At 40.5% G+C, this 26,004-nt stretch overlaps 1 protein-coding gene across 7 annotated transcripts in view; it reads left to right on the top strand.

Moving 5' to 3' along the window:
* Nucleotides 1-25,786, top strand: part of Astn2 (astrotactin 2) — a 1,002,270-nt gene extending 976,484 nt beyond the window's left edge. For all 7 annotated transcript variants that reach the window (XM_031377658.1, XM_031377656.1, XM_031377657.1 and 4 more), the window contains 3 exons: nucleotides 12,230-12,330; nucleotides 13,944-14,127; nucleotides 25,320-25,786. In XM_031377658.1, the coding sequence (XP_031233518.1) occupies nucleotides 12,230-12,330; nucleotides 13,944-14,127; nucleotides 25,320-25,557 (523 nt within the window). In that variant the 3' untranslated portion in view covers nucleotides 25,558-25,786. The remainder of the gene's footprint in view (nucleotides 1-12,229; nucleotides 12,331-13,943; nucleotides 14,128-25,319) is intronic.
* Nucleotides 25,787-26,004: the final 218 nt, after the last annotated feature.

Genomic DNA, 26,004 nt, shown 5'->3' with positions numbered 1-26,004 from the left:
TGCCCACTTGAGCATGTATGCAACATATACACAAACACAAATGACTGAATAATTATTTGGTAGCTTGGCATACATGAATTACAGTAAAATTTGGAATCACTTAGATTGTTTTAGAACTTCTGGAATGTCATACATATTTGTCAAAGTCACAGAAATTTCTCTTGGAAAAGACTTTCTAGCCAACTAAGTCAATCATTTCTCATATTTTGTTTTATTTTTTGAAACAGAGTTTGATGTAGTCCAGGCTGGCATCAAACTCCTTATGTAGCCAAAGATGACCTTGAGCTCTTGATCCTCTTGTGTTCATATCTCAGTGCTAGTCTTGCAGATGTGTATCAAATGCTCATTGTTTAAATGGTGCTGAGGGTCAAACCTAGGGCTTCAGACATTCTATGCAAGCAGTCTACCCACTGAGCTCTCCCTAATGAATATTCCCTTTTTAAATAGTTTACTAAAAATAGGGAAAGATTCTGTATTCCTACCTAGATGACTATGGCAGTCTGGTAAAAATGCATGCTCTCCATAGTTGATTATCAGGTTCTCTAAGTCATCTTTTCAAAAATGTGTTGTGTTTTTAAGGGGAAGAATGCGGGTGTGTCACTGTGATATATTCATTCTGAGCCTTCTATGTTTTTGGTTTACAAATAATACTAAGTAAGTATTATTAACAAATGAGAAAAAATGAAGAGGATGGAGAGAGAAGATAGAGAAGAGAGGAGAAAGGGAGGGAGCATGCTTTGCCCTATTGAATTATCTAAGCATTTTGATCAAAACAAAATTGACTATAAATATATGGTTTAGTTTTGGGTTCACAGGTTTATTCTATTGGTCTGTGCATGAGATCTTACTGCAAATAGATATGCTAGGAAAGTACTCTACCACCAAACATCCTCCCTAGCCCATGCTGTAAGTACTCTACCACCAAACATCATCCCTAGCCCATGCTGTAAGTACTCTACCACCAAACATCCTCCCTAGCCCATGCTGTAGTCTTCAGGACAGTCGTTCTGTTTGTTTCACAGTTTATTATTTCTACACTTGGTAAAAGTTACTGTCCTATATACGTGTAGTTTTCTATTTCTTTTCTTGTGCTACCAAAATAATTTCAGACTCATTGAATTATCTACTAGTGTCCCCTCTCGGTTATTTATACGAAGGGTTTTTGGAAGATTGGTAATCATTTAGTATAGTTCCCAATGACATCATGTGGCCCATTCTTACCAGGAAGAGAAAGCAAGTAACTAGGCAATAAATGAATAAATAAATAAATAAATAAACAAACAAACAAACAAACAAATAAATAAATAAAATTATTGCTCATTACCTTGTTGACAGGTGGCAGAATCAGAGTTTACCAATAAGCAACATGCAGTTTCATCCTTGCTCAGCCAGTGCCTACCATATTACCTCTTATGCTTTAACATAGTGTGACTTAACCTCTCCAGCTAGTGGCCAAGCTGAACTTCTATGTGAGTCTGGTAGACTGAGTTGCTCCCACCACTGATGCCAGTTTCCAAGACCATTACCTATGGACAGAGATGATGTGCTTTGAATTATTTTATTGTTCATTAATTTATTCAATTTTTCACTTTATACCCCAATTGCAGCCTCCTCTCCTCTCAGTTCTCTCCTCACACAGCTTTTTCCCTTTACCTCTCTCCTCCTCTGAGAAGTACCAACCCACCCTGGCATATCAAGTCACTCCAGGACTAGGCAACTCCATTCCCACTGAGAGACAAGGCTGCCCAGTTAGGAGAACAGGATTCATAGACAGGCAACAAAGTCAAGCACAGTCCATGCTCCAGTTGTTGGGGGACCTACATGAAGATCAAACTGCACATTTGCTACATATGTGCAGGGAGCCTAGGTCCAGTCAATGTATGCTCTTGGTTTGGTAGTTCAGTCTCTGGGAGCCTCCAAGGACTCAGGTTAGTTGACCCTATTGATCGTTGACCATATTGGTCTTTTTGTGGAGTTTCTATCTTGTCCTGATCCTTCAATCCTTCCCCTAACTCTTTCACAAGACTCCCCAAGCTCCGTCCTATGTTTGGCTATGGGTCTCTGCATCTGTTTCAGTCAACGTCTGGGTCAGTCATCCCTGAGGATCTGAGAGGACAGTTATGCTAGGTTCCTGTCTGCAAGCAAAAGAGTGTATCATTAATAGTGAGAGGGATTAGTGCTTGTCCCTGGGGATGGGTCTCAAGTTGGGCCAGTCATTGGTTGGCCATTCTCTCAGTCTCTGCTCCTTCTTTGTTCCTGAACTTTTAAAGAAGCATCATTTTTTACTTTTTTTCCTCACTTGAGCATGCAAAGTGAGCAAACCCAGCAATATAATGTTCAGTGAACCCGTCACAGTTCTCACTACTTCCCAGGTCCTTCATTCATATAACAGTTCTGTGAGACAAATATTGCTGACTCTATTTTATGGATAAGGAAAGTAATGGTCTCAGAGATGCTATCAACAGGAAACAGACAAGTTGTGATAACATTTAATCTCTGAGACTCTGAGTGCTAGGCCCTAGTCCCTCCACTACTCCTATCTCCCCAACTTGTGGGAATGCACAGCTCATAGATGAGATGGGCTTGATCTCAGTGTAAAGTAATTAAGAACTATCTGTTCTATGTGAAAGTATGGTAACATGAATTTTATCCTTCTCATATATTATAACTGCTCTAAACTCTGACTCAAGAATCAGTTGTCTAACAGTTCTGACTGTTTGGGAATAGCATTGGCCTTTGAATAAATAAGCCTATACTGGACCCCACTGAAGTACTACCACTGTCTTTGCATTTTTGAGAAATTCAATTCAAATCTTCATGGTTTGCATGACTCCTTGAAAATGGTTTAATCCTACATACACCTCTGACAATTGGAAGGACAAAAGACAGCTGTGTAACCACTGTCAATGCCTATGCAGAGAAGCACCTAGGAGATGTGTGTGCAAATTCTAAGAAACTTCCCCATCTCCAATACCTATTTGTTTCTTTTATAATACCCATGTGGGGTTATCATCAGTATTTGAGACACAGAGAAGTCAAGGAACTTGATAAAAGCCACTCAGCTAGTAGCAGGTTAATGATAAGACAACTCAGAAGCCACGCCCACTACCTCTCTGCTCTTGAGTGACTCCTATCTATAAAATTTTTTCTTAACTGTAGCTGTTTAAAAATCATTCAAATCTGGATTTTCAAGATGCTGTCCAGTATAAAATGAAGGCATAAAAAAGAGCTCACAGTTCGTTTTAAAAGTTCGAGAAATACAAGCTGGAAAGGAAAAGAATGAACATTCTGTACTTATTCATTCTTTGTCTTGGGTCCACAAAGATGAACTGTGTAGGTTTTGTCTTTAAGTAACCTAGTAAACCATGAATAGTTTCCAATAAAGAATAATAATCAGTTTTAACTATGTGTTATATATTTCATATCCTGGAGAAAAAAGAAAAAAAAATTCGAGGCAACAAGAAGCAGAAGGGCATAGATTTAAAGCTAGTGTTCAAGCCAAGCCAATGCCACTCTGTTCTTCTGTTTGTGAAAGCCTTAGGTTATTTTAAGGGTGAATGAATTAATGAGTGGACGAATGAATGAAGTAAAATGACCATTTGTACAGCGCTTGCATATTCAGACACTGGGTGTTGTTTTGTTTCACTTATTTGGATGGTTGGTTGTTAATTGATTAATTGATTGGTTAGGTTTCTGCAGCTTTTACTATACAAATAACTCTCAGGGAGAAAGGGCAGAAATTGTTATCACTTTTCCATGAAGCCAAATACAATCCTGTGAGTGACAGCCCTAATGTACAACTGAGACTCCATCTAGTTCAGGATCCCCTCTGAGTGTATACACTCTCGAAGGAAGGAGTATCCCTGAAGCAAACCCAAGGCCAAAAGTACGGTTTACTGAAGGGCTCTTCACATGCTTATGGCTTCCTCTCCAAAATGGTCTACAAGCTCCATGAAAATTATGCTCTTTTTTGTTTCTTTCTGTTTGGTAACTATCCCCATGTAACAGCATGCTTTCTATTTAGTAAGTCTTTTACTAATGGCCAGGTCTCACACAGTATTATATGACTGTGATGTGGGTGGTGTGGTGTGTATGTGTGTGTGTGTGTGTGTGTGTGTGTGTGTGTGTGTGTGTGTAGTTGGCATTTCAAATTCAACCACAGGGCTAAAAAGATAACTTAGGGGTTAAGAGTGAATCCTGCTCTTCCAAAGTATTCAAGTTTGGTTCCTAGCATCTGGCAATTTAAAACCATTGGCTCCAGGGAATCCGATGACTTCTGTTCTCTCTGGGAATTTATGTGCACATACTCTACCTATCTGCCATGCACACACACACACACACACACACACTTAAAATAAGTCTTGGAATGATGTAGAGTTTAATCATATACTACCTCACACTTCACATTTGTTCCAGCTCGGGGGTTTACAACCACTACTCCCTCGCACTGTTTTAAAGGATGAAACATAGGTCCTACTATGCTCCTGCTATGCTACTTGGATCATGTCTTTGTAGCAGAAGCTAGAATTAAAATTTATATTGTTATGTGTGGGCTGTTAGGCTGACCTGGAAAAGAGAGAGGTTGAGTTCTAGTGCTGAGGGTAAGAGGCTACATGTGACAGAAGAGGGATCCATAGCTGCCTTTTCTTATACGGTTCTCTCTTTTCACTTTGGTATTTCTAAAGGTAAACAAAGGCCATTTGCCTAGATCAGTGAAACTTGGGACATCTGAATTCTGACACCTACTCCAGACCATTTGGTCTTCATGTCCAAAGCTGGGAAACAGAGGGCAGAACATGACAGGGTTGGCCCCAAGCTGTGCTGCTCATTCAGAATCCGTTCTGAAATTGAAGTTTAGGTCTTCAGCGAGCTACTGAAGTGTTAGACTAGAAGTCAGAAGAGCTATGACCTCAGAGTAGTTGCCTGAACATTCTGTGTCTATGTGTACCATGGGAGTGATTTTTTAACTCTGGGATCAAGTGAAAAAATACATAGGGAAATCTATTTCCTTAAATACTCCTGGAGTTCTCCATCAAATTTGTTAAATTTCCCTAGAAGCACACAGATGGTAGGATATAGGGTTAGTATCTCCTGTTTGTCTCTCTAGTATGAAAACAGCCATAGAAACCACATTTTTTTTTAAAAAAAAAAAGAAATGGTTTTCCATTTAAATATTATTTTAAAAAAGCAGACAGCAAGCCGAGTTTGGCTTTAAATCCTACTCTGGATGCATGCTCAGGGTGTTGTCACAGTTGCTATTGATGATTTAACAAATGATTCCTAAACTCAGCAGCTTCATATAGCTATTTTTTTCCACACATGAATTCTGTAAATCGGAATTTCAGTTTGGATACAAGTTAGGTTCTCTCTTCTCCATGATGTGTGGTGACTCAGGTACAAGAGTTTCAGCTTGGTGTGACTTAACTACTCAGGCTGGACTGATCTAAGTTTCCTGGGCCCCAAGTCTACTAAGGTTCCCACAGGCAGCCTCTTCTCAAAGGCATGGCTTCTTCATACTCTAGAGGCAGCATCACATTCAGATTTCTTATTGGCGGCTCAGGATTTCAAGTGAGATGCTTTAGTGAACAGGGGAAAGGGTATTGATTTGTACAGCCAGACACAGGAGTAACACAGCATCTCCACCATTGTGCCCTCCTGATCAAAGCACTGTTGAGCCAAGTCCAAATCCAATATGAAGCATCAATTACCCAATAGAACCTATTCTACCCTTAAAAACATTAATAATTTAAAGACACACTTAATGTGTTCTTAGAACATACCATATGTTGAGCACAACTTCAAATATAGTGTCCCTCTGGCATGAATATAATCATTCACATTTTGAAGCATAGAGAATTTGAAGAAGTATGGTAGTTTGTAGAACCACGTTTAACTCTGGGTAGTCAGGTTCCAGGGTCCACTCTAATCCATGTACAGACTGTCTCACTGGCATCGTGGAAATGAGCTTTCCTTCTCCTTATAGTATCCAATTGTAAACATTGCTCCATACCCTCCTCCATGGACTCCAGACTACATGGGCATTACTAAGGGTGGCAAAGGAAAAAGGAAAACATGATACAGCATTCTTTTTATAAGTATTATAAAATATAGTCCAGGACACTGAATTCTAGTTTCCTTTTTGTGACTCTATGAGTTTGAACTTTGGTTCCCATTTTAAAGTTACAGAAACAAAAACTACTGTATACCGAAGTGTACTGGCAAATGTGTCCCTTACCTAGGAGCTGGTGCAGCCTGGACTGAAGACTACAATAGTCTCTTTGCATGAGAGTCCCACTAAGGGCAATCTGGAAGAGATAACAACAGCTCTATCTGAAGAGACAATCTTCTGTCTGTAGAATATCAGATCTAACCCACCTCCAAAGATTAGATTGCCTCCATCCCTTACTACTGAGACTGGAAACTGAAACTCTGAGGATTATTAGGAGTATCTCAAATCTAGCTGCTCAGACCAGAAATATCTGTTGGAAGATTGGTGCTTTCCCCACTACCTCATTGTGCTGGGAAGGCATGGAGCAGAGCCATAGTAAATGGGGGTAAGGAGGTAGAGAACTGGAGGTGGAGAGGTGAAGGGGTGGGTGTGAGCTAATGGGAAGTTGTTTGCCAAAGCCTTGTCTGGGGAAGGAACATTTTATAAGACCAGGGCCTCTGGCCTGGAAACATCTGTTTCCCTTCAAATCAGCAGAGAGACTTTTGCCTCCCCAGAATGCCTAAATCATGTGGTGACTGGGGAAGAGCAGGCGTTGGCTTAGAGACTTCAAACACATTCTCCTGTCCTCTAGGGGACCTGAGCCTGACATAGGCCTCTGGGGCTCCCTCCCAGCTCTTACCCCCTGTCAGATTCTGAGAAGCTCTCACCGCCAATTAAAGTCTCAGTTTCATTCTCTCACCCCTGCTGCTAGGAGGTCTGGGGGTCTTTGAATGGGACCTGCAACTGCTCTTTTTACACCCACCCACCTACCTCTGATCTCCAAGAGGGCTACTTACCCCAGGTAGGGTTGAAATCAGAGCCTTGGAAAGAAGCAAAATAATAGCAGTGATAATAAGACCAAGGGCTATTGTTCATGGACTACCTAGCACATGCTGGATGGCATGCTGGCATGCACTCTACCACTTTTGGTTATAAACCAGCTCCCCTCCATGGCAAGTTTTAATGTTGTGATTTCCGTTTTATAGGTGAGTAAGTTGTGATAAAACTTCTCATATCCAATAAATAGGAAACTCTATATGAAAACCAAATTGCCAAATTCTTTCTGCTATTCTCCCCCTAGAATCACTCAATCCAATCATCCTTTGTTCAATTCACAGATAGAAAAATTCATTTCCAGACAAGGGCTGTGACTTTAATAGGATGAGGTGGTTATTACTCATTCAGGCTAGTATTTGCTGACTGTTGAGGTACCCAGTGTAGGTATTTACAGAGAGCTGCTATGTCTGGAAGACAACTCTTGGATGGAGAAGTGCACAGGCCCTGTAACATTTTGAGGGGATAAGAAACAGGCTTCCCTAAAGAGGTGATGTTTGAAGGGTAGTTCAAAGACAAGGAGGGAGAGTGACTCTGCCAGAAGAGGCAACACCTATGATTAGACAAAATGTGGGATCCATCCTCTGGATAAGGCAGCAGTTGGACCCACTTTAACTGGAAAGCAGTAGGCAGCTAAGATCAGCAAATAAGACTGGACCTACTGCCAAGGTAAATCCTTGGGTTCAGAGAAAGAGTGACATTGAATAAACAAATGAACATTAAAGATTCTAGCTGAGAATGATACATTGATGGGGAATGATTGCAGGCTCAAGAAGATGACATTGTCCTGACACTGAAAAAACAACGCTTAACATGTGTGTCATGATCTCAAACAAATCCCTACAAAGTTCTCAGATTCATGTTAGATTCTCAGTGCAGAGGACCACATTACTTTAAGGTGCCTATGACAATGCAGTGCAATCTGGAAGTGCTGTACCAAAACCCTAACATTCAACCACATTGACTGGTAATTTTCCCTTCGGAAAAAGATCATCACTTGAAGGAGAAAGCCTAGTGCTTCAGATTCCTATGAAACCCAACTTTACTCTTAGAGCCACTTCTATAACCATCAAATCTTTCCCAAAGTATACATAAACATAAGCCAGCCAGTTGTTGATGACACTGTCAGACCGTACAGGAGACAGGGTCTTTATCTTGAATTTAGTGGCTGTGGGTCCTTGTGCAACTCAGTTCCCCTCTCAGCCTTTCTCTTGCCATTTATGAAATGTGGATCCAAAGCTACAGGACAGAGCTCCAGGAATTCCATCCATTCTATTACTTGACTTGAGTCTGCTTCTCAGGGAGCACAAAGAACAAGAGTGTAGATGACGTCCTCCTAACCCCTGAGAAGAATAAAAGTCTGACTGTGTGCTTGGGTATCCTCTCCCTCTATGGCAGGTATCATCACTTTTTTCCCTCTCACAAAGTATGCTCCAGCTCTGGCTTGATTTTCTAACCGATTTCAGATGTTATTGTGAAGTAGTTTTCCAATCACAGATGAAATAGGCAGAAAGCTCCTGGCCTTATGACTTCTGACACAGGTCTGTGAGATTGATACCTTCCTTCTTCTCTTCCATACCCTGTCCCACATTCTGACACACACATCAAGCAGGTTGGCCTAAGGCCCTGTCTATTTGGTACTTCTGCTTTACACAGTTAGATACTGTGCTAGCAAAAGCCTAAACTACACTTTAAGGACCAACGATTGAACCATCCCTATTATCACAGCATCTCATTCAGTCTTCATCTTCAGCTTGTGTCACCATAGCTTGTAAATGAGGGAGCTAAGAGTCAGAGGTGTTAAACAACTTTCTAAAGAATTCTCTGCATGCGATTGGAAAACGCAAGGCTTCTACCCACCTTTCAGTCTTTAGGATGGTATTTGAGGGGGAAGGAAATAGCTCAGAGGTCTAGCACTTGTCTATCATATGCAAGACTCTATCCCTACAAGAAGGCAAAACAATCCTAAGATTACTTTTTCCCTAGCATGGAATTATTGGTGATGCTTGAAGAAGCAGATAAAACAGAAGCATCATCAAAATATAAAATGGCCAATGAGAAAGAAGCCTTGAACATCTTCTAAATCTTTCTGTCTTGAGGCTAACTGTCATATTAACTTGCTCGTTACAAAATGTCTATTTGTTCTTCAGTTGTGACATATCTCCTCTTCATATTCAAATAAAACGCTTTCAAAAAAACTATGTGTTCTTGGAGGAATCAGTATTTTATATGTGGTCTTTATAAAAATCTGCAATTGCAAGCCATTCCTCATGCCTCATTCCTTGTAACCCTGGAGATAACCATATGCTGTAAAATTGTCTCCAATCTGTTGATGGAGAATCTGTAAGTGAGGAATGAGATGCAGTTTTTTCAAGTTCACTGATTTCCACAACTATGGAGTGACTAGTGCTGTGTTAAATGATGCAAACAGCCATGCTGAAGTGTGCTCTCACTGGACTTACAGGCTACGATCGGAGCCCTACCTTCAGCAGCATCTAGGTGAGCCACCATGCAGACAGAAAGGACATACCTGCTCTCTTCAAATATTGCTTTCCTTTTGACTTTGAAAATTGCATAGTCTCACATTCCAGAGTTTTGCTTTGCTTTTCTCTTTCTCCATTTTGTAAAGAAGGTTTATGTTATTATTTGTTTTTGTTTTGAGAGGTGGTTTTGCTATGCAATCAAAGGTGGCCTCAGTGTCCCAATCTAGACCAGGCTAGTTTTGAACCAAAACTCTTCTTGCCTCATTCTCCAGAGTATTGTGTTTATGTTTGTATGTCAACATATCTATCTAGCTTCCAAGTATCTTCTTTATCTTATCCTCTCTTCTCTGCATAGCTTAGCAAAGAACACTTAACTTTCCTGTCCATCAACACTGAACCTGAGAGGCAGTTGGGTCTTGCTGTCACTGACACTTGGTACAGAGAGATAAAGCAAGCTCAAAGACACAAGGTTAACTGTGCCAAAGTCACAGCCCAAAGGGACAGAACTGGAATAAAAACACCAGTCTGCGCATCTCTAAAACCAGGCTCTGTTTGCTATCATCACCTTCTTGCTTTGTACTGAGAAGTTCCTATTCATTTACCCTTGTACACAAACAACCTTTGAGACTTTGCAGTTAAGGAGTGTCAAAGCTCGATGGCCTAGGTAGATTACCAAGCTGAGACTGGTTCAGCCAGTGAATGTTGGAGCTGGAGCTGGATACAATAAATCAGAGCAAGAGGGTCTAGATTTCAACAGACAGCAGGCTTGCCTCTTTTAATCTCTAAACCTGTGATTTTTGCATAGATTACTTATTATTTAACCTTAGGTTTCCTCTCCTGAAGCAAGGAAATGGGGATGATTATTTTAGGATAGTTTCATAAGTTTAGAAAAATGCATGGGGCAATACTGGCTCAGCATAGTTGAGATTCCATAAGTATAGCTAGTTGGAATCATATCTGTACACAATTGATATCTGCAGAACTTGGTCATGATGACAGTTGTTGGCAGCAATTTCATTCAAGGGGTTACAGTCAAACAATCTTAGGTTTCAGTAGTCTGTCCCAATAATTACTATGTGATTCTGGGCAAGGTGCCCTTCCTTTCTGAATCTCAAGTATAAAATAAGGAGGGTAATTGTATATCTCCTTTAGAATTGCTTGGTGAAATAAACTGTTTAGCTCAGTGCATAAAGCATATTAAAGCCTTAGTATATGTTAATAAATTTATGCAAGGAATGTGTATTTATTGAGGACCCATTATGTACAGTCAGTCAAGCCTGGCAATTTTGTAGCTTCATAGTCATGATACTAAGTCCATTTTAAATAATGTTAACTCAGCTGGGGTGCTGAATAAGTAAGAAAGGAAGGAAATTGGGGCAGCAGGACTCAGCCTTTTTAAAAAACTTATTCTAGGAAACCATCTGTCCACTCCACATACCTGCCTGTATTCCTGGTAGAGAACAGTGCCATGACCAAGGGGAGCCACTCCCATATACAGCCCTTCTATTCTTACTGTCCCTGGCCTCTACATCTTACCTTCTCTGGATAGTAGTTTCTTTTCTTTCCTTAGACTTTGTGTAAACTACAGTGCTAATGCTCAGAGACCTGAAGACAGGAAGAGGTATAAACCCTCCTAGCTCTGCACATATGCTTTGCTCAAAGGAAATCTGTTCTCTGCATCTACCAGGTATGATATGAACAGTTATGTCCACAAGCTGAATCCTGTCTAGGTAGCACAGAGATTCAGATGATGTGATGAGAAGGTGGGGGGTCAGCCTTGTAGCTAGAATAATTTTCAAATTCCTTGTCATAGCTTCCAGTGTCCTTTCCTCTCAGTTGACTTTGTCTTGGCCATACCAGTTGCCTATTTCTCCATCTGGTCTTTTTCCTTTCAGGGCCTTTGTATTTATGGCTAATCCTTCACAGTTTTTCACATTTATTGAGCTTGTTATTCTTCCTCTGATGTTCCCACCTCCCCTTGCCTTTTCCTCATTGTTTGGGTCTTAGCTAAAAATTCATTTGCTTAGAAAGGCATCTGTGGTCTCTCCCTTCCTAAAAGCTCATGCAGCTTCCACTCCCACATTGACCTCTCCCGTGGGACCCTGTTGTATTTTCCATCACACTTGCCATCCTTTGACTGTTCTATTGTGCATTTTGTTGTTTTAGCTTTTGATTAATGTTACACTAGACTCTTTCATTCAAAAGTTAGCACCGAAAACAAGTCCCAAGACAGTTTGTGCTCAGTAAGTAATTTTAAAATTAATTAACAAATGAATGAATGAACATGTAAATGAACATACTTATCCAGCAGTTTATCACTGAAGCTCACTTCTCACTCCCTAGACTCAGACTGCTTGTATCCACACCTCTATTCTGCCTTCAAGAACAAGGAGTCCGAAAAACATACACTATAAGGTTCAGCACCTTCATTATGAAAGATGGTTCATGGTATATCTTGGCCTTTGAGGTTTACTTAACTGCAAATTATAAGACTAACTGCAAAGTGCCCAGCGGGCACTCAAAGCTTGATACATGCTTTATAATTTCATTATCATCATTAATTTAAAAATCATTTTTTACACGCAGCTTAGGGATTCCTGAGTTCTTGAGAGCATTCCTTGTGACCATGGTTTTGTGGTTTTCCTTCCAGCTCTCAGAGCCCTTCTGGAAAGTCTCACTCTGATGTTGTCTTGCTGTGCTGCAGGTTCACTCTGTATGCTGTCGATACTCGAGGGAGGCACTCAGAGCTCAGCACAGTGACTCTAAGGACAGCTTGTCCACTGGTAGATGACAACAAAGCAGAAGGTAGGTGATTCATCTCTGCATTTGCCAGGCAAGTTCCACCTTTTTTTCCTCTCTAAGTGCTTTCACTAACTATCACACAGAGGGTGTGTGTGTGTGTGTGTGTGTGTGTGTGTGTGTGTGTGTGTGTGTGTGTGTGCATGAAGAACATAGAATTAAATTAATCATAATAATAGAAGAACAAATTGAGATGAGCTACCAATACCTTTGCTAGTGGTTAGACTTGCTCAACCATTGACAAGGAATGTTCAGGATCAGAGTCTGTACTCTACCCTTAGCAACTAACCACTTTCTTCTACTTAAGTGTATGTTAGAGCTGGCAAGTCAGTGACACTTGTAGAGCAATCTTTTTGCACCTCTGGTGACATTAACTGATAGCACATTGCTCCATTCTGAGCAGTAGGAGGTTGCATTTGAACCTTCAACTCTGGGAAACTACTAGTGTCTATCAGTAAGACTTAACATACAAGATTAAACTTTTGCTTTGTTTCATTTTTAGCTTCGCCTGATTCAAGAAGTTCAAAATATTAGATAACAATATATATAATACAGCAATCAATCAAACCAACCATATACTTAATATTTAGATACAGTTTATATATCTAGACTAAAACACTGTCAGAGCTCACAAGTCCTAATGTACTGACTTACATTGTGCAGACATTTCCCCAAAGCTGTGGTCTAAGCAATGTATGAGAGGCAAGTCTATACCCTTTGGAAGTTCTCATTGTTTATAGAGAGACACAGATTTTTATTGATTTAACAAAGAGCTTAATAATAATGTTCTATGTGCTAATAGACAAGAGGAACCAAGGAGCTTTTGATCCTTAAGATGAGGGGATTTGTGGTGTCTTTCAGATAGATCCAGTATGAATTTTAAGACAATGGATACACTGCTGAAAAATTAGAGGAAGAAATAGTACAAATTAGGTGCATTTCTCATCCTGACTTCAAGTGCTTTAGACTCTTCTGGAGTCAACTAATATGAGTAGTGAAGTGGGCATACATAGAAATTTTCATTGGATTCTTCAGAGCTGAAGGGATGCACCACCTCTTCATGATTTATTTAAATCACAATGGTAAGCAGAGGTTGGAAGCATAGGAATGACCCTGAATGACAAGATAAAACATCTGAGCTTCCTTTACAAGTTTTTTGAACATAGATCTATCAGGCCTGACTGCAGATACACATTGGAAACATTTCAGAGGTGAGACAGAAGGAAGACATTGAGAAAAGGCAACAGTTCATTTAAGTTTCAGTAATTCTTTGGAATTTCTGTTACATCCTTTGCACAGATGTAGTACCTTTTAATTAAGCTTAGAGTTTGAGTGCTAACTTTCTGTCAGGACTTGCATTGATCCCTTTGCATTTATTTTCTAATTTATTTCTCCCAGTACACAACCCCCCCAATGCTAAGTAGAGAACCTTATCTTCAGTTATATATATATGGAAACTGAACTAAACTAGTCAATGACATATTTCAGATGGAATAGAGAGTTTTCTATCTAAAAAGGCCACTGAAGTGAATCTGCGTGCAGCAATGCCTGCTTCTTGTGAAGCATGGGTCCACCATCCTCTGCTGTCAGTGATGCATTCTGTGCTTCTCGCCCCACAGAGATAGCAGACAAAATTTACAATCTATACAATGGTTACACCAGTGGCAAGGAGCAGCAGACTGCTTACAACACACTGATGGAAGTCTCCGCCTCCATGCTCTTCCGTGTCCAGCACCACTACAACTCTCACTATGAAAAGTTTGGCGACTTTGTCTGGAGGAGTGAGGATGAGCTAGGACCAAGGTATGGGGTTTAGGTGTATGGGTGGAGAGCCAAATGGTTTTTTTTTGCCTCTCATTAATTTCACTGATCAATCTCTATCTACAATGACAATGGGCTGCATCAAAGAATGAAAGGTGGGTGGGTAGTGATGAACATAGTCATGTCTGGGATTAAAGTTGGGAAGTAGGAAGAGAATGCTGCTTAGTGGAAATGTATTAGAATAGAATAATACTGTATCTTTTTGTAGAAAAGAAAACAGCAAAACCAAACAGACAAACAAACAAACAAAGTATTGTTTGCCCTTAGCAGAAAAGTAACCATTGTCACTAAAACATAATCCAAGACTAACAACAAAAATGGAGCAAAAGAAGCAAGTTGTTCAGTTCTAGAAGAGCATGAAGTTACCCTGAGAAAATATTATAAAAGACAGGTCAAGGACAGAACAGGAAGTGTAGGGAGGTGGGAGGGAATCTAGGAAGAGTTGGAGAGGAGAAAAAAATTTGATTAAAAATATTTTATAAAAATTTTTAATACAAAAAGACACAGCAGTCAATGAAGGTTTGTTTTGTTTTGTTTATTTTTGTTTGTTTTAAGCAATGTGAGGGAGGGAAGCAAATGAAGAGAGAATCTAACCACTTTCCCAAATGTGCCACACTGCTTTGTAACATGGGATCTGGGATCATATGGAGTACCAACCTGAATCCTTGTCTCTTGCCTCACAAAATTTTTTTTCTAAGCTTTGGGTGAGCATTCTGTTAGGAAGCACTAAAGAATTTCTAAGTTTGGAGGGCAAAAGGCTTAACAGTAGGACAGGGAGAGATCAGCAGGGGCCAGATCTTGAATGCCCTTGAAGTAGGGTCAAGGAGTTTGGATTATCTCCTTGAGTTAACAGCAGCTTTTCAAGTGTTGCTCACAGGGGTGTGAGGACTGTATTATCAGAACTCAAAAGGAGGATTCTTCGACTGCAGTTGGAAGCTAAGAGCACAGGAGGGGAGGCAAAAAGGAGGCATTGAGGCCTTCTGTATGCTGCTGTGATAGCAGCCCCAGGGTGACAGTATGATATTCTCAGACAGTAGTATGAGGTAGCACTGGAGAGAAAAGTATGACTTTCTGAAATATTTAGCATGCAGCAGTCCATGCTTCAAAATGCCTCTGCAGGATAATTGTTCCCATGTCTGAGTGATAAAGAAGTGGAGATCCCATGTGGCTTCAGTGAACTTCCTAGAGTCACAGAGTTGTAGATGGTAGCAAAAGCTGTCTGGATCTCACATGCTGAGATGAATTTGAGGCCCTTCTGGAATGCTATGAGATTTGATGAACAGTTGTTCAAAGGATAAAATAGAGATCTCTCCCCACAGTGGGTCTTCTCAGTTCTGTTGGGTCCTGGACTATAACTTTCTTCCTTTGACATGAAAGGAAATTTCTTTAGATAAAAACTAAAAGAAGATTGGTAGGCAGCAGTCCAGAGCCTCCAATGAAAACCACATGAGTCACCTCAGTGCCATCACAATTCCCTTGGGTTTAGAAAGGCATTCCCTTTTATTAGGCTTGCCTACAGGACTCAGAGAATTTGGGTAGAAACAAACCCAGAATTCTGCTACTCTCTTCACAACCTGTTAGCATCCTTTATGACCCTCTAATACATAAATTTTCCAGTAAAGCCTTCTGGCTGCTCATAGAGGCAAGGCTACTTACTTGGTAATGGACAATAATATTTAATTAACCTTCAGATACCACGTCCCCAGTCACTACCTGCTAGCTCCAACACATGTCTCCCAGTCTTCTCCTTCTCTTGTCTCTCTAGATCCCTAAGAGGGGATTTGAACTTACTCTAGTGACCCTCACTGGCATTTCAGCAGGAATAAAACAGAGGTACTGTGGAGGAGGCTGCATCCTAACTCTGCTAATAAGCTTGCTGTACAACTATTAGGCTATGCCTTATTCTGACCTTCAGCTAGCTTGTTTATAAAATGATTGGGATAAACTAACACAGTAGCATTCTCTCTGTCATTCTCTCTGTCTGTCTCTGTCTTTCTGTCTAGCTCTCTGAATCTGTCTCTCTGTCTTTCTGTTTCTATCTCTGTCTCTCTGTCTCTGTCTCTGTCTCTGTCTCTCTCTCTTTCTCTCTCTCTCTTTCTCTCTCTCTCTCTCTCTCTCTCTCTCTCTCTCTCTCTCTCTCTCTCTCTCTCTCTCTCTCTCTCTCTCTCTCTCTCTCTCTCTCTCTCTCTCACACACACACACACACAAACACACACACTCACCAGTGTGTTAAATATATGTTACATAGAACCCCAGGTCTTATCAGACTGCCACTCCCACACACAATTTGTTAAATGCCCACCCCTTTACTCTATGTCAACCTCATGTTTTAATTATCTATATTAACTCACTAGTTGTATCTTACTGGCTTCTGTGTTTGCTGTCCTCCCTAATACAATGCAAGTTGTATATAGTTATTGATCTTTGGTGCCTTATTCACTTTTGAAAATAGACGCTAATTACTGGGTGCTTAATTGGATAGTAGTATGAATCTGGGTGTATGTGCACAGATGATCATGGATTCATTCTGATACAGTCTCCCTTTGGAGTCTTGTTTGTGTATCTCCACACCCATTAAGTCTCAAATGTCTCTCCTAAATCTCTCCATGCTCTCAAAGATTTATAGATTATGTTTGGAAATTACAGCATCCTGAATTCTAAAAATCAAAGAATGACATGGCCACCTAGATATTAGAGAAATTGAGGAGACTTTGCTTCATTAACTGATTTATAGGTATATTTTATAATGATAACTTATCAAGCCCTTTGCTGAGGGCTGGAAATGAATGAATAAAGCTGGTCAGGCTGTGTTCATAACTTAGCATCTAGAGAAGAGAGTACTGTCAGCAGGCAATGACAGGGGAGCATACCAAAAGAAGAATGCTGTGAAGGAGAATGAAAGAATGTGTACAGCAGAGTATCTCAAATGTTAATGTGCATCATGTTAAAATGTCCACTCCATGGGCTGGCTGGAACCTCAGATTTTGCATTTTGAACACACTCTCAGGTAACACTGATATTGTTGGTCTAGAAGTACCCAATAGTGTCAAGATTATAGTTGTTGGTAGATAGAGCAGCAAATGCAGACCCAAACCCAAGAAAGAATCCCTGCCAAAGAATAAATAGCCTGCCAGGTGCAGGGGGTGGACACTTCCATCAGGAAGAAGCCAGTGTGAAGAGGAAAGTGGTGGCTAGGTAAGAAAATATAGTATCGTCAGGAACTATAAATATCACTGAAGCAGAGAGTCCAAGGGGAGGAACAAGAAGGAAGAAATGAAAGACAAGGCTGGAGAGTTTAACTAGGGTCAGATTTTGATGGCTTTTGTGAAGTCCTACTCAGAAGTTTGTTCTTAACCCAGGAAGTTATGTAAAGGCTTTTAAAAGAGCAATTTAAATAAATTTGCTCTGCCTCTCCAGGGTTAGCAAATGTACAGAACCACCATGATAAGGAGATGGGGCAAGACACTTGTTTGGGCTGGTAGCTCAGAGTTCATGTCCTGGCTTTGCCACCTATTTACTGTAAGACCCAGAATCAATTCTACTTTTATTCTGGACCTCATTTGTAATGCAAAAGGGCTTAACTCTAAGGTCTCTTCCAGCTGGCAAGCCAAGAAACCAGAAAGCCCTGAAGGTCACAGCAACCAGAAAATGAAGACAACATGGATGTCATTTCACCTCTAGCTCAACATCCTGTTTCTGGGGACCTAGGATGCCTGGGGAGAAAAGAACTTTTCCCAAGAGTTGACACAAGATGAACCCTGTTAGAATTCTCTTGGCCCATATAATCTCCAACCCAAATGTTTTCTACTCCTTCACTGGTCTGGGTTTGCATACGCCCATAAAATTTAGTGACAAAGGGGCATCTCTTACCTCTGCCTAATAAATCTATCAGGCTGGTTTTCCCCAGAGTCTGGTTCTCATGACAACTATAGGTTACTGCAAACAGCTGCTCAAAGAAGACCTGCTGACACCCAGCTGTCCCACCATAAGGTTCCTATTAGGAGACTTGAGAAGCTGAGCTCATAGGTGGCCAGGGACCAGATTTTCTCCACTCAGAGCATCCTTGACCACTCATGAGCTCCTCTATACTTTCAGTTATGTTTGGTCAAATTGAAAGGGGAGTGAGAGGAGAGAAAACACTTGGAGAGATTTGGCTTCAGACAAATGAGCTATAAACGATTTACTTATTTTGTCATTCATACTGATTTCCATAGCAGCCATATCTAATAGATCACAAAGTTACCACAGATCTTTCTCAACCTTGAAAGACAGTCAAGTTTCTCATCTGAGAAGAGTTGGTACTACCATTGTTGTACTCCTTAGTGAGAGGTAAGCAAACCTAAAACCATACTCTAGACTCTTCCAAGATCATATTGGCTCCTTCCCTATATGTCTTAGATCAGCAACATTGAGATAGCTAGCATATTGGTAAAAATAATAACAGGTTTCTGGAATATGTTCTCACAATATCAGATATGCTTCAATTTTTCTTGCATATTTTCATATTTTGGAAATGAAAATGAATTGTGTACATTCAATATAAATTAAATATACTTTTCAGGGAAAGACTGTTAAAATGATTCATTATACCTCTTCTATACAGTATCTTAGAATGGAGAAATTCTGGTAAAAACTGTTACAATTTAGTATGACTTCCAATATAATAAGTGCCTCAAGTTTCCTCAGTGATAGATTCACAGATTGGTATAATCTTTACATCCTTATCAGTTTCAACTGAAATAGTTTCTGGTCAATCGTGTTTGCCTTTAGTCAAGAAATTAACTCCTTATCAAGTCTCATGGTCCAGGCCTAGTAGCACACCCTCATAATGCCAGCCCCCAGGAGGCTGAGGCAAAAGGATTTCAAGTCAGAGGCCTACATGGGTAACAAATCACAAAGGAATGTCATTTAAATGGAAAGTACCCATGGTGGCTAATGTATTTGAACACTTGGTTCCTAGCTAATAGTGTTATCAGAAGGTTCAGGAACCCCTCTGAGGTACAACCCTGCTGGAGGGAGTATGTCACTGGGAAAGCAGGCTTTGAAGGTTAATAGTCTCTCTCCTACTCTCTTTTCACATCCCCTCTGATTCCTATGTATGACTATGATCTCTTAGCTTCCTGTTCCTATGCCCAGTGTAGACACCAAGCATCTAGAACTGTAAGCCAAAATACAGTTCTTTTAAGTTGCTTTTGGTGATGGTGATTTTATCAGAGCAGCAAAAAATAACTGTTACACATAGAGAGGCCCTATGTTGAAGAAAACAGAAAAAAAAGGAAAATGGATTCTACAATTTCTTATGAGGAATGCAGGAGGAGAACCAACCAATGTATCCATTTTCGCTAATTGCTCCTATGTTGAGGATCCATTGGCATAGGCATCCGTCCCTCCCCAATGCTGACTTCCTTTTGGGGTAAGAGGCTGAGGCTAATTTTGATAGAGGTTTACTTTGAAAGTAGTGCTCATGAACTATTAAGAAGCTGTGGAAGCATGACTTCATTGCTCCAGTTCACCACACAAGCTAAATATATATATTAGTGCATGCACGTTCTCCAAGTGGAAATACTGTAATTTCATTCCCAAATCGGTATTACTTATTTAACAGCACACAAATAATATAGCAATATACAAAATGGCAAGTAGAAGTTTTATAGATACAAGTACTGTCATTTCAGTTCTACCCCAGATGTAAAATTACTGACTGCATATAGCTTTTCATAGACAGATGTGTATATAGACAAAGATATTTATGGAAAAGGAGAATATATACACTTTCATGATATCTATATTCACAACCACACCATAAGTGATCTGTGCTGTGTTTACCAAATATACGCACCATTATCTACCTATTCATATCTTAACAATACACTCATTGAGTATATTTCCATTGGCGTATATCTAAATGTACTGTTAGGCAAAGCTCTGTGGTTATGCATTTATAAGCATGTATCCCATGTATTCCAATTCTCTATTAACTGGATTTGTTGCAACCACCTTTCTAATTAGCTAATTCCTTCCTTAGGTCCACATGATGTAATTGTGCTATTCTACTGCCTTTACTGTCCCTTGCTAGAAAGCTGCTATGTTTTGATATTTTAAGACAGAAATATTCTTTATTTGTGTCGATTTGTGTTTATTAATCCATTCTTCTTGCATCTGGGAAATGTTAACTGAGCAACTATTATGGACCTGGACATCTATATATCACTTATCTTTTGAATAGTGGATTGGCAATTAAGCAATAGAGGAACCCTCCTGATATGTAAACTGTCCAAAGTCATATAACTACTGTGTCAGAGTCCAAATTCAAAGTATAGTCTTGCCATATCAAAACAGCCTTCTATTCAATGTGACACATTACATCCCAAAATGTGTGCACAAATAAGAGGATATATTTTGGTGAACAACAGAGAAATAAAGTGGGTAAGCAGCAAAGGAGAAAAACTACCAGAAAGTGGGGATGATGCAAAAGACTTTGTGAAGGTGAAATTTCAACCTGTCCTTGAATGGAGCCTCAGCAGGTGTGCTGTTCTCCCTTTTGAGTACAGCGCACTGGACACTGTGTCATACTAGGCTTCCTCATGAACTGCTCATAAGAGGTACATTGGATGGTGTTTCCCCATAAATCAAGACTCCTTCCTTTCATGAAGAACACACCAAAGAGACTTGCAGATATAACTCAGCACAAGAGGAAAACATGAAGATAAGCTTAGAGTTTAGATCCCAGCACCCATGTAAATAATGAGTAGGCATGTTGGCAGACTTCTATGTCAAAAACAAGGGATCCTCAGTGTGAGCTGTCTAACCATACTAGGCATGTCAGTGAGCTCTGCATTAAAACTGAGAGACTCCACCGCCATGAATACAGTGGAGAGTGATTAAGGAGACTCTCCCTGTCAACCTTGAGCATAAACACACATGCACACACACACACCCCACACACACACATGAGTGCACATCTGTATGCATGCACCTATACCTGCATGTACTGAACAGAGATACACATGGAACACATGCACATATCTGTACACATGCAGCTACCCATACATAGACCACACTCATATACATGAAACATATACATCTATACACATACACAGCTACATACATATACCACACCCATACATGAATCACGCATATCACACATACACAAACAAAATTATAAAAAAATACCCACTCTAATTTTGGATATAGTCAGCTACTTTTCTAAAATATACTACTGTGGTCATCTACAGTAAGGGGACAACCCCATGACCATATTGAAGGAATCACATTAAATTTCAAAGACTCTAGTGATAAGACTGTTAAAAATGATGTTATATAGTGGCAATTTTAGCATGACTTTCTTTGTAACACTTGGTACCTTGCTGCAGATGTGAGACAGGTCACGTGACTTGCCACTGGCTCATTTTGGCCACATATAGAATGCGAGTATAACATAGACTCTGACATTGTGATGGGTGCTGAGTTAGATAATCTTGCATGGGTAGTGTCTGACAAATAGTGGGTACTCGATTATAACCATCATCATCCTGTGGCTCTACTTTACCCCTTACCTGCGGCTGCTTAAAGGACTCCCCTGCCTGCCTACCCCGAGTTCCCCCTGCTTTCCCTCCTGCTCTGAGTTCAGCAGGTTAGATCATTCAAAGTCCTTCAACATCTCAGTCTGACTACAGTTTAGTAATGTCACTGTACCTTGTACCAAAACAGGCCTATTTTCCCCAGCTGTAGCCTGACCGGGGCAGAGGAAAAGCAGTTTTTACTTACTTTACTCTGCCCTCTCCAATTCTGGAGAAATTCTTGTAGCCTTATCGTGCATACCTTTGACTCTCATTAATTTTGCATTACCTAACCCAGAGACCTTTAAGCTCAGTTTGTGAGGCAGGGAGGAAGAAGAGGGGCCTGGAATAACCACTAATTGTCTACCACCTAGCTGGCATGTGACTGAACTGGGATCTAAATCACTACTAATGTAAACAGTGGAGATAACCCAGGGACATGGATATGGGAACACCAGCCTATTTTCATCTTGCTGCTTCAGTCCCTCCAACCCACTCCCAACATGCCATGAGTACTGTGTTCCAAATCCCCAGGGATTTTTCTGCATTCCATTCTGTCTTTGCCACTATTGCCTGCTAAGCCTTCCAATCAGCATCTAACAGTCAACAGAAGCTCCTCTTCCACTAGGGAGCTTTCTTGGACAGCCATGGTCCCACTTTGACACCTTTTTCTATGTCCATAAAACACTTGTTACTTACTTTTTAATTCATTGCTCTTGGATCCTGTATCACAATCTCTATCCATCTGCTTTTCTCATAGAATCTATTGAATAAAAACCTGGCTATAAAATATTCTCAACTAAGAGGCAAGCATTTATTACATTATCTCCTTTAGCTTCACCACAGCCCCCCACATCTTTTTAAGAAAGCAAGTTTGTAGGGCATAGATATATTTTTCCAAAGACGTAGAACTATTAAAAAATGGAAAAAGAGATGCAGAGGCAGATGGCTCAGTGGATATAAATGACACACAAGCTGGATAGTCTGAGTTCAGATACCTGCAATTCAAGTTAAACCAGAAACAGAGGTGAGTGTTGGTAGTCATACCACTCCAATAGGAACATGGGAGGAAACTGGAAAAATTTTCAGAAGCTCTCAGGCCACCTAGACTGGGATATACAGCACAGAAGGGAAACACCAAGGGAGGCTGTTGCTCATATAAGGTAAAGGTGAAGACTAGTGTCCAAGGTTGTCCTTACTTCCACACATACACCATGGAATGTGCCCACCCTCGTACATAAACATATACATACATATAAGAAAATATTTTTAAAAAAAAGTACAGAGGGACTAGAGGGATGGCTTGGATTTAAATGCACATGCTGCTCTTGTGGAAGACCTGGGTTCCACTGGTTTCCAAAACACATATGGTGACTCATAACTATCTACAACTCCAGTTCTGGGGCATTCAATGAGCCTTTCTGCAAAAACAAAATTGCATCAGGTACCATACATACACGCAGGCAAAAAAAGCCATCCACATAAAATAAAGTACATACATCATTAAAAAGTAAACAATAAAAAAGTAAGAACAGAGCAGGTATTCGAACAAGAAAGGATGAGAAATACACTCCTTGAACTCCTTATAGGGGTTGGAGCAATTGCCTTCTAGGAGGGAGGCCTGTGGAGAGAGTGTGATCATAAAATGGTGAATTCTTGGCTCCTCACAAAATATTCCACCCAAGTAGTGAACTATACAAAGAGGACTTTTTGAAATGCACCTCATAAATCATGCCTTCGAAATGTAATACACAAATCCAGTCCCCTTTCAGCCACCACACAGGTGCCTAGCATAGTCTCCAATTTGTGGGGTCTATATTATAAAATGCCTTCGCTCTCAGTGTCTGAAGGGGTCATGGAAAGGGCAGAGAGACAAAGGCACAGATGCAGACTTTCCTTAGTTGCCAGGACCCTGAGCATCTCAAAGATGCTGAAATGTAGAGAAACATGTTTTTTGTGGAGTATGATTTGGGAAAGAGGCCTTCCTTTCCTTCTCTAAACTTCTGTGTCTACATCTTTGATAAGAGTTTAACTGGCTAGGCAAGTGTATGATTCTTAAAAAGTTCCTTCAAAGGATATTTTGAAATGTCAGGAGCCAATTTTATTGTCCTAACAAATGTGTGGTGCTATTTATACTTGATGAGATGAAGCTGCAGGACAGTGATCAGCATCTTACATGATTGTACCTACAGGAAAAAACTTAATAGTAGCACTGTTAAAAACCTTGGACTAGGAGTTACCAAAGATCCCACCTAGCTCAGACCATGTGGCCATCACTCTCTACTGCTAGAGGAATATTCCACAGAAGTTCCAAATAGGGACCACCACATAGAATCGATTTTTGCTTATTTAGATGAATATTCAGATTAATCTTGGTCCTGACACATCCTGGTAACAACATATTGGAAGCTTACTATTTGAAGACACTAGATCTATCTCATGCATGCGCTCAGAAGCAAGGCAGCCATCACTAGTAGAGAGATGGTCAGGAGGACTATAGTGAAGTTCTTATTTGAAGAAATTCATATTTAGACTTTGATGAAACAGAAAATGCAGGTGGCATTACTTCTGTACTGGCTGGTTTTGTGTGCCAACTTGACACAGGCTGGAGTTATCACAGAGAAGGGAGTTTTAGTTGGGGAAGTGCCTCCATGAGATCCAGCTGTGGGGCATTTTCTCAATTAGTGATCAAGAGGGTAGGTAAGGCCCCTTGTAGGTGGTGCCATCCCTAGGCTGAAAGTCTTGGGTTCTGTGAGAGCAGGCTGAGCAAGCCAGGGGAAACAAGCCAGTAAATAATATCTTTCCATGGCCTCTGCATCAGCTCCTGCTTTCTGACCTACCTGAGTTCCAGTCCTGGTTTCCTCTGGTGATCAACAACAATGTGGAAGTAAGCTAAATAGACCCTTTCCTCCCCAACTTGCTTCTTGGTCATGATGTTTGTGCAGGAATAGAAACCCTGACTAAGACAGTTTCCAATTGTCATGACAGAAAGTAATATGCACAGGAGTCACTGAATCCATGGGGACAGAGTTGGAAAGGGCTGGACTCACAATTCTAGCTCAAGAGATCAACAACTTAATATTTAACTTTGGTCAAGTAATTTTCTTTTATTTGAGTATGGTTTCCTTGTCTGTTAACTGGGAGTGAAAACAAACATTCAGGACTGATACAAACATGTAATAAATGTATAAAACATTTAATAAATATATAAAAACATATGTGAAGTAATATCCATTGAATATGTAGCATTTGGTGTCCCATTATAGTTTTTTATGAATGTTTTTAAGTCATTACTATAGTAATTTCTGTTGGTCAAAGCTCCAAGACTGGTATTATGTCACAAATCACAATTCAGTGAATGAAACTGAGAAAGACAGAACCAAAAGTCATCCTTCTGGGGAAGGAGGGAGGTGTCGGGACACAAGTAGAAGCTTGCTTTTGTAAGAACACTCCATCACAGTCCCAAGTAACTCGAGTAATTTAAAGTACCAACCTAAAGTTGGAAATGGGTAAAAATGTACAGCTTGGATAGGATATCTTTTAACCACTGTTGACCTTATGTAAGACATCCTCTGGACTTGATCCTGACTGTTTCTGTCTCCTTGTGCCATTTAGGAAGGCTCATCTGATTTTGCGGCGTCTGGAGAGGGTCAGCAGCCATTGTTCTAATCTCTTGAGAAGCGCCTATATCCAGAGCCGTGTGGACACCATACCCTATCTCTTCTGCCGCAGCGAGGAGGTCCGGCCTGCAGGCATGGTGTGGTACAGCATCCTCAAAGACACCAAAATCACATGTGAGGAGAAGATGGTGTCCATGGCCCGAAACACGTATGGGGAAACCAAAGGCCGGTGAGGGAGGGTACTACCCTCCTTGAGCACAGAGACGCTCTTAGGGGGAGCACGACTTTCATGGATCCTGGGGCCTGGGTGGGCTGGGGGACAGCTGAGGGGCCTGGCACATGACACTTGCCAGCAAGGCCAAAGCAAACTGTTTCTCCGTGGACAGACAACAGAGAACTTTGTAACCAATGGAATTAATTCATTTTTCTCTTTTATTTTTTCTAAGATATTATTTGACTCTATCATATGTCTCTCCTTTTTAAACCTTTTCTTATGGATGGAAGTCATTGTGGAGGCAGGAGCTTTCAGGTGGAGACCAAGCAGCCTTTCATTTTTTTTCCTCCCTCCTGTCATGGACCCCTGAAAGGAGACCTGTGGAGAGACAATTTGACTACTTCGGCATTAGCGAGAATGCTCTAGAATTGTTGCAGCAAGGAAGCTTGGGTCTTTAAGGATCTCT

This window comes from Mastomys coucha, unplaced genomic scaffold, assembly GCF_008632895.1.
Source record: "Mastomys coucha isolate ucsf_1 unplaced genomic scaffold, UCSF_Mcou_1 pScaffold18, whole genome shotgun sequence".
In the NCBI taxonomy this organism is placed as follows: domain Eukaryota; kingdom Metazoa; phylum Chordata; class Mammalia; order Rodentia; family Muridae; genus Mastomys; species Mastomys coucha.
Note: the sequence above shows the minus strand (reverse complement) of the source record. Positions and strands in the feature narration are given on the sequence as shown.